The sequence below is a fragment of the Phodopus roborovskii genome, unplaced genomic scaffold (genome assembly GCF_943737965.1).
Source record: "Phodopus roborovskii unplaced genomic scaffold, PHOROB, whole genome shotgun sequence".
Classification (NCBI taxonomy): domain Eukaryota; kingdom Metazoa; phylum Chordata; class Mammalia; order Rodentia; family Cricetidae; genus Phodopus; species Phodopus roborovskii.
This window is the reverse complement of record NW_026125281.1, coordinates 36351370-36360326: the sequence shown is the minus strand read 5'-3', so window position 1 is coordinate 36360326 and position 8957 is coordinate 36351370. Positions and strand designations below refer to the sequence as shown.

At 53.3% G+C, this 8957-nt stretch overlaps 1 protein-coding gene across 1 annotated transcript in view; it reads right to left on the bottom strand.

Moving 5' to 3' along the window:
* Nucleotides 1–5733: 5733 nt before the first annotated feature.
* The window catches only part of Amotl1 (angiomotin like 1), a 60090-nt gene continuing 56866 nt past the window's right edge, over nucleotides 5734–8957 (bottom strand). The window contains exons 11-13 of the mRNA XM_051198919.1: nucleotides 8493–8719; nucleotides 6448–6720; nucleotides 5734–5855 (exon numbers count right to left, since the gene is read on the bottom strand). Of these exons, the coding sequence (XP_051054876.1) occupies nucleotides 5749–5855; nucleotides 6448–6720; nucleotides 8493–8719 (607 nt within the window). The 3' untranslated portion in view covers nucleotides 5734–5748. The remainder of the gene's footprint in view (nucleotides 5856–6447; nucleotides 6721–8492; nucleotides 8720–8957) is intronic.

Sequence of the window (8957 nt, the reverse complement as noted above, 5' to 3'; positions counted from 1 at the left end):
ACCGCCATCACCCCACCCCACCAATTCTCCTGTGACAACTTCCCTGTGCATCTTGGGGCACAGAGCATGTCTGACTGTGCGCTGCTCGGGTGAATCCTCGAGGCAGAGCTGTTTCCAGTCACAGGCCAGCATCCATGAGTTCTAAGAGGATGCTGTATGTGCACAGGGAGGGCCCCCAGACCCCGGCCCAGCCTCCCCCGCTTCTTACTCCAGCGGTGCTGCTATGACTCGATGCCGCCTTCAAGAGCCTGTGTCTGTGGGCTGAGGGCCCACAGCTGGGGCAGCCGCAAGGCTCTGGGGAGTGTACCAAGAGGTGCTCCCATGGGCAGGGTGTCAACGGGGGACATCTGTGCTTCGCTTACATCCGCTGGAGAAAAACGGTACAAGGAGGGGACGGAGGAGCCGCCTTGCTGTCGACCCATTTATTATTTACAATATTAAGGCACAAAGTTTAAGCAGCAAAGGACAGGAAAATCTTTGGCTGAGCAACGTTATCCACAATCACTGTTCGGGGGTCCCCACTCCACACACGGACCCATCTGTACAGATGTGTACACCACCTCTCAACACAGTTCAGTGACACCAAGATGCCAAAGATTACACGGGGTTACCACAGCATGCTGGGCAGTGCGGCACATGCCCCCAGCACAGGGACACACCACACACACACACACACACACACACACACACACACACACACAGCAAGCAGAAAGGGCAGTGGCCACAGGCACTCAGCCAGGCCGAAGCTGGGCCTGTGTTGGCCCTGTTTCATAGGATTTGATAGTCTGTCAGTGCGCCTCACTGAGGAGAAGGAGCCACCATCCCTCCTAGAAAACATCCAAATACAAGTACTGTGGCTAAGCCTGCCCCGTCCTGCTTTGTAATAAATACTCACAGGTGTGCATGTGAGGCAGACTCCCAGGCAAAGTCACAAGTAAACACAACACAGGCGGTAAAACTGGAGACTGAGTCTAGAAACTGCTGGACACACACTGCCTTAGAGGGAGCGCAGGGGATACACCTCAGCCACAACACGCAGGACAATAACATGCACTTAAGTATAATTGCACTTTACAGAGTACCTACAGGGTGCTCACAATGAATATAATCTGTACTTAGGTCTACAGGCAAGGGGTGAAAGCATGTGAGAACTGGCAAGAAAAACGGACTTGGAAACGAGGTCCTAGAGGTCATCTGTACTAATGACTCTTCAACATGTCTTAGATACTCTTCTAAACAGAGTGTGTGTGTGTGAGTGTATGTGAGTGTATGTGTGTGAGTGTGTGTATGTGTGTGTGTATGTGTGTGTAAGTGCGTGTATGTGTGTGTGAGTGTGGGTATGAGTGTGTGTATGTGTGTGTAGTGTGAGTGAGTATATATGTGTGTGTAAGTGTGTGTATGTGTGAGTGTGTGTGTATGAGTGTGTGAGTGTATGTGTGTGAGTGTGTGTGTGAGTGTGTGTGAGCGTGAGTGCGTGTATGTGTGTGTGAGTGTGGGTATGAGTGTGTGTATGTGTGTGTGTAGTGTGAGTGAGTATATATGTGTGTGAGTGTGTGTATGTGTGTGAGTGTGTGTGTATGAGTGTGTGAGTGTATGAGTGTGTGAGTGTGTGTGTATGAGTGTGTGAGTGTGTGTGTGAGTGTGTGAGTGTATGAGTGTGTGAGTGTGTGTATGAGTGTGTGAGTGTGTGTATGTGTGTGAGTGTGTGTATGAGTGTGTGAGTGTGTGTGTATGAGTGTGTGAGTGTGTGTGTGTGAGTGTGTGAGTGTGTGAGTGTGTGTGTATGAGTGTGTGAGTGTGTGTATGAGTGTGTGAGTGTGTGTGTGTGTGTACCACTTGCAGGAGCTGGGCCCCTCCTCCGACCACATGAGTCCTGGGGATCAAACTCAGGTCTTGGCTGTGGTGGCCATGCCTTTTCTATGAGTCATCTCGATGGTCCTGGGACTCTTACTCTGATGAATTGCCCTCTGTGTTCATCCACTTTTGCTGGGAACAATTTGGGATTATTTCCAAAACTTAAATCCATCCTCAATAGACAAGGACCTCTCACCTCACGGGGAATCAGAGGAATGTGCCAGACTCTGGAGCTCATTCTGCTGGAGGAGCTGGCAACAGATTTACCTGAGGGCCCCTGCAGTCCTCCCAAGCAGAAAGCTCATGGCAAACGCTGGGGTCTTCTGGGTAGTAAGGAGGTCCACTCATATGAATGCACTTACATATACACATTGTAATGTACCATTACATTACTAAACAAGAAACCACTACTGGCCTGCTGGTTGGCTTCTGAGGCTGCCATTACACAGCCCACCCCACAAGCAAATGCCTAAGCAATCCTCACATCAAGGAAAGACATTTGGAACATGCTAATTAATTAGGAAGAGTAGAAGAAAGCCAACATATATACTTAGAAACTGGCTGACTCAGCTTTTAGGGAAGTTACTGGTTTTGTTTGTTTGTTTGCTTTCTGGCTTTACCATTTAAGAACATTTGTCAGATCTTGCTTCCAATGTCCACAAGACGCCTTTGCTTAAAGGGGTGTGTGATCACTGTGAACACACAGAGAAACACTGCACGCACTCCAGGGTCACGAGAGGCCATGCACTTGGAGCACGCACCCTCCTCCACAGCACAGCTCTCTGCGGCCCATGTGTTACCATCACCCGGGAGGAGGGGCTTCAGCCAGTATGTTTATATGCGCGGGTGGCAGATGCCCAGCACAAGAATGCCTTCAGGACACACATCTCGCCTCTGCAGGGGACACCGGAGAGCCACTGCATCCTCTGTTCTGAGGCCAGAACTCACTTGGAACAACTTTCTTAAAGACCACTCAAAGCAAAAGGTCAAGCTGCATGGTCTCCCAAGAGAGACCTTTGCAGGACTGAACAACACCTGTCCCAGCGTCCACCCCTAAGGAAAGCTGGGGCAGAACATGGCAGCCCCGCCCTGGAGGACACTACAGTTGCTGGTCTCTCATTCTTTGGAAATTCGTGTGTTTTTCCTGGCAGCTTTGAGCTAGGAACCTCCAGACAGGAGGCGCTCTTACGTACAGACATACACACTCTACTTAATGAAACCACAGTGGCGGAGACCTGACCAGCGCCTCTCCTGGGATTCCTGGAGGCATGCAGACATCCCCACACAGCCCACTCAGGGACAGTGAGATGCTGGCGAAGTCATCACTAAAAGCCACCGCCTTTACCCTTCACCCTGACACAAGAGCCTCAGGTTCTATGAGCAAATGTCCCGGGAGCCCTGAAGACTAGACCTCGGCTCTGTGAGGAAGGACTTTTTTTTTTTTTTTTTTTTTTTTTTTAAATCTGGGTTGTAGTTGTGCTTTTAACAGAACACGAAGACTCCCATCCCCGACTGAGGATGGTAGTGGCGGTTTGGTAGTTACAAGTTTGGGCTTAGTCCTGTTCTCAGGTCCCAGGATGTGCGGCAGCTTCCCTGTGCGCACACAAGTATTGGCAATGGGGACACAGAGTGCCAGGCATGCTCTGCGCATCCTCTGTAACCTGTGGTCGAGACCCCTCTTCTGAATCTGTGAGGCCCAGCATTGGCCGTAAGCCTCTTGGGCTCAGTTCCAGCATCTGTGCGCACAACCAGCAGAGCCAGCCTGGCCGCGCTCACTGGTGCTTTAAGGACCGGCTAACAGGCACTTTCTCTAGTCCTTGCCCGCCATCAGCAGATCCCGCAAGCTCCCCAGAGCTCAGAGTGGCTGCTGAGTGCTAAGCTCCTTTGCCCTGTATGTCTCAAGATAATGACATGAAGGAAGCCTGAAGGTCTTGGCTTGAAGCCATATGCTTGTGTCTCGGACAAAAAGCCACAGTACACATGCAGTTAAAGCCGCTAACTGTCCACGTCCCCTCTGTGTTTTGACAAATGAAATCACGGCAGTCCCCTCTGTGTTTTGAAATCATGGCAGTTCGTGAGGGCCGGAGCAGGGGGCGTGTAATGTGTCTGGAACACGCAGACTACACTTTGAGTGAGCTGGGCAGTGCTTCACCCCCACGCAGGGACACAGCCTAAGTTTGGGGGTGCTTAGACATGGCACAGGGCTGGAAGACCTCACTAATTTCCCACGCCTAAACACTTCCCTTTCTGGATTGTCCCCAACGTTAATTGGAAACAATATGCTCTTAAGAGAGTTAGTGAACTCCGTGCTCTATCCACAATGGCGCCCACCCCCACCTGCATCCATCCTCCAGCTCTTCTCAGCTGGCAAGGTCTCCTAAGCTGTCTCCTCCCCCCTCTTCCCTCCCCTTCCCTCCCCTCCCGTTCCTCTCATCTGTTCTGATCTCCAGGTTACCCGTCTTGCAATCTATGCCCTCAACCCGGGAGGCCATAATTTCACCCAGGGTTTACCCTGGGGACAAGTCCTGGAACAAATGACCCAAGCAGAAGTCCCCAAGAGGTGTCATCTTGCACTTAAGAAACTTTAAGAAGTTGTAGACTTACTGCTTTCCTCTTCCCCTTGAGGGATAGGGACCTGGAAAACGAATCCTACTGAGCTGGGGATAGTTCGAGAGCCGGAAGGGCCATCTGTGCCTGGGCAGCTTCTCCGGTGCTCTGCAGGACGCCAGTGTCCACGCAATGCACACGAGACCTTGCTGCAGCAGAGCCTCAGCGCCCTGACCCCTCGCTCAAGGTGGCTCACTTCCGGGACATCGCTGCCTCACTCCGAGGAAGCTGTATCCCTTGTGAGACACTGGCCACACCGTGTATCTACCAACCTCGGGCTACAAAGCAAGTTCCCAGCAAAGAAAAAGTGATCATGGAAGCTGCTCACCCACAACAGCCAGGGTAGGATGGGACAGGGGAACAATGAAAATACCCCAAAGCCTCAAGTTTAAAGTGGCCCAGGAGGCCTGGTGAGGCCTCGGATGCTACCCGGAGAGCTGTGTGTAAGCCACCATCGAGCGCCTGTGCACCTGTCTTACTGAAGTCGTCCTAACTGGGCAATGCGGGTGTAACTGTCCGGTTCCTTGCAAGAGAGTGGATGGAGTGAAAATCAAATCCGTGACTCAAGGGCCCCTGCTCCTCATCCACTGGTCACCACAGCAAAGGTGGCAGTCTCCTAAGTCCCACATGTGAGGAGGTCTGCTGCATCTCAGTAAACAGAAACAAAACAAAGGAACATCATCAACAACAAAATAAAGCAAGGAGAGCAGAGCAAGGGCGTGGACCACACTCCCACCCTGTCACAAGACACCACTCAAGCCAGAGAGCAAAGCCTCACACTGAGACCACAACCCAGCAGGGAAGCGGGTGACAAAGCTTGCCTGTAGAGTTCCCCATTACCTTGGATGTATCTTAGAAGGGCAGGTGTATGGGCACGCATGCGCACGCGCACGCACACACACACACACACACACACACACACACACACACACACACACGGGTTCGTGCACAACCCCAAGATGACACAGAAATACTACATTATGCCAAGATGGATTTTCAGGATTTCTAGCAGATTCTTCTTACACCAAACCTGCTATGAGGCAGAGGGAATGGGTGACTCCAAGGAAGGCCCAATTCTTCTTCATCTGTTTATGAGAACGGGGAAGCGTGGAGCCTCCCCAGACATACAATTTCTCTACCATGGACAGTCCCCTCCTATTCTTCTCAACTCCGCTTCCAAGCCTGCGTGCATCTTCTCTCCCTCCCTCTGCGGTCTTGTGACGTTACCAAGTGTCCACACCTGTCCCGGTTTTGCAGCATCCGCTGTGAAACGCTCCAGGACGAGGTCTAGATGAGCACTTCCATCATCTCCCCCTCCGGGAACTCGGGTTTGTGTAACAAGCTGCTGACGCGGCCTCTGTGGTCTGCCGACTTCCCGTGGCCAGGAGAGCTCTCTGCCGAACAGGGGGCAAACATCAGCGACCGTGAGCCTGGGGTTTCCAAGCTTTTCTAATGTCACGGCCTGCCCAGGAGTCTCTTGCACCGGGGTGTACTCATGGGAGGCTGGGAAGATCGTAGTGGGGCTCTCAGGGAAGACAGTGTCTCAGGGTTCCGGACTGAGTGAGAATTAAGGAAGCTGTCAAAGACCCAAATTCCCGTTTCCTGTCTGTGATGTGAACAAGCGGCCTCACACTCCACAGTCCCACCGTGCTGTGCCTACTACAGTGGACTGTCCCCCCCAAACCAGGAGCCCACAGTAACCCCCTCCCCCGGGGAAGGGTAAACACTCGTCACCAGGCCACTCGAGCAGGGTGACCCTCCTCCCGTAATGAACTAAGCATATCTAGCCATACTTAAGTCCCACAACATTCAAGAGTACACACACTCCGAGAGTCACTGTGACGGCCACTGCTGACACACGGGACCCGCCTGGGCCGGGCGTCCTGGCCTCTACAGACCCACTATAGATTCCCTCCCTCAAGTCACACAGGGACTCGAAGAGGGTGGCGCGGGGCCTCCCCGCGTGTAGAGGTAGGGGCCACATACCGGGTTTCTCCATGGGTCCCTTGGCAGCTGGATGCTTCAGGACGGGGCTGCTGTGAGGGCCAGTGCTCAGCCTGCCTCTGCCGGGCAGGGAAGCCACGCTGCTGGGCCAGAAGAGCTCCACGCTCCTGTCCGTCTGTGTGCTGCTCTCCTTGCTACCTGTCTTGGCGTGGGCGCTGCTGGCCGCCGTGGAAGCTGGACACAGTGCCGCGGCGGGTGTGGTCGGCAGCAGAGGCGCAGACGCCTGTCCCTGATGCTCCTTCCCCTGCAGCAACCCTGAAAGGGGAGGGGGCTTTTCAGGGACCATCTGTTTCTCCCATTTCCCTTTGTAAGGAATCTTACCTTTTTCCTTGCAGACTGGGGACGCCTTCACGTATTCCACGGTTTATTCAGTACACACTGAATAAGTGCTTGCGTGCACGCTTGATGCAACGAGAAACAGCCCCGAGTCCCATGCAAGTAAATGCTTTTTGGAGTCCCTATTTGTATTCTCAATTCACACCGCTAAAAACCACATCTGGACTGGTGGGGCAGGCTCAGAGGGTAAAAAGACCCTGGCCAACCTGAATCCCATCTCGTCACTGCCCAGACTCAGACACAGCCATCTGCAGGTGACATGGACCAATCTCTCCTGGGAGCCGCTCAGCACCAGGAACGTATGGAGACCGCCATCTCCATCACCTCTTGGCACAAGGTGGAAAAACCTGAGGCCCCGTGTAGGAGCCTGTGAAGCTGGCCTCCACCTGAGCCTCAGAGTCCCTCCCCTTTCTGTGACCGTGTGGGCACTAATCACACTGACAGGGATGAACACTGATGCAGGCCAGGGTGTCTAACTCTCAGGCTTTGTGCCCACCTGGTAAAGGTTGAGACATACGCCCAGGCACTGGCGATGGGCATCTGGATGCATGCCGCACAGATTTCTCTTAGGGAAATCTCCAACAGAACTGAACAATTTCAGACTCCTGAATCAGATCTGCCTCTTACTAGGCTAAGTGCCCCTGGGATAGGCTTTATCATAATTGCTGTCCCCACGAATCCTCTAGGATGAGCTGAGGTTGTAGGGGCCACCAGTAGAGGGATTTCAAACAGATGCGCCGCCGTCTGAGGTTTTTGACCCCCGCCCCCAGCTCTGTGGATTCATAGGAAGTTCTCCTACACCGTAGGACAAATCAGTAAACGAGAAATCTGACTGTGGGCGGAGCGGAGAAAGGATGTGCTGAGCCAGGGACAGGCTTTAAAGAAGGCCCAGTCTCCTGGAGTCATCAGCAAGCAGAGGAAGGGGCAGAGGACTTGGGAGCTTCCTCTCCAAGCTCCCGGGCCCAGCCTGTGAAGAAGCCTGTCTACCCTAGGGGAGCACTCAGCTGAGACCCACTCCTGCCCAGAGAATCCCTGAGGGTGACTCTCTGGGCACAGTTCCCCAATCTTGTCATGTCCCAGGTGTAGACACACCTCGGAGCCGTGCGGACTTGGCCCAGGAGGGGGTGGCGGTTTGAGTGACATTGGCCCCCATAAGCTCTCAGGGGGCAGCACTATTGGGAGGCGTGGCTTTGTAGGAGTGGGTGTGGCCTTGTTGAAGAAAGTTTGTCACTGTGGGGACAGGCCTGGAGGTTTCTTATACACAGGAATCTGCCCTGAATCTCAGTCATTTCCTGTTGCCTGCAAGATGTAGCACGGTCCAGCACATCTGCCTGCACGCCGCCATGCTCCCTGCCATGAGGATAGTGGACCGGACCCCTGAAACTGTAAGCGAGCCACCCCGATTAAATGCTTTCTCATAAGAACTGGCCTTGGTCAGGTCATGCTGTCTCTTCACGGCAACAGAAACCTAACTAAGTCAGAGGGGGTTCTAGGTCTGTCCCCGCTAAGACATTTCCTGTTCTTCCTGTCAACAACACTGACAAGAATCAACACAAGCTCAAGAGCTCGCAACCCTCGTTCCGCTCTCACAATGCAACATGGCTGGCTCTCCTCCCCACCGAAGAGCCTTGAAACTGAGACGAGGTTGGGGGCTGCAGAGGTGGCTCAGCGCTGCCCTGCTCAGCTCTCACCGATGCTCCCCTTCCAGACCTTCTCCTCCTCCTTCTCTTCCATCAGCTGGCTGCTGGTAAGTGACGTCTGCCGGGAATGTGTCCCGGTGGCTGCAGCAATGGATGGGACAGAGCGGGCGGGACGCAGGCTGGAAGAATCCGCCTTCCCAGCATCCTTACGGGATCGTTGCTGAAGGACCTTTATCATGGCGTCCTTCTCTATGATTTTGGCGTGGAGGTTTTTAATACTGTAAAACCAAACCAGAGAAGAAATAAGTATCACTAAAATGTCATTTAGCTAGAAAACTCTGGAACCCTTGTCTCAGGGGCTTGCACAGCAATTGTGGGATTACAGGGTTGGGTGGGGCAGACCTGTCCATCATTATTGGCAGTCTGCAAGCTGTGCCCTCCACAGGAGGTCAAAGCAGTGGGAGACTGGGGGCTCCTTGGGGGACTGTGAGACTAGGCTGCTTGTGGATCACATTT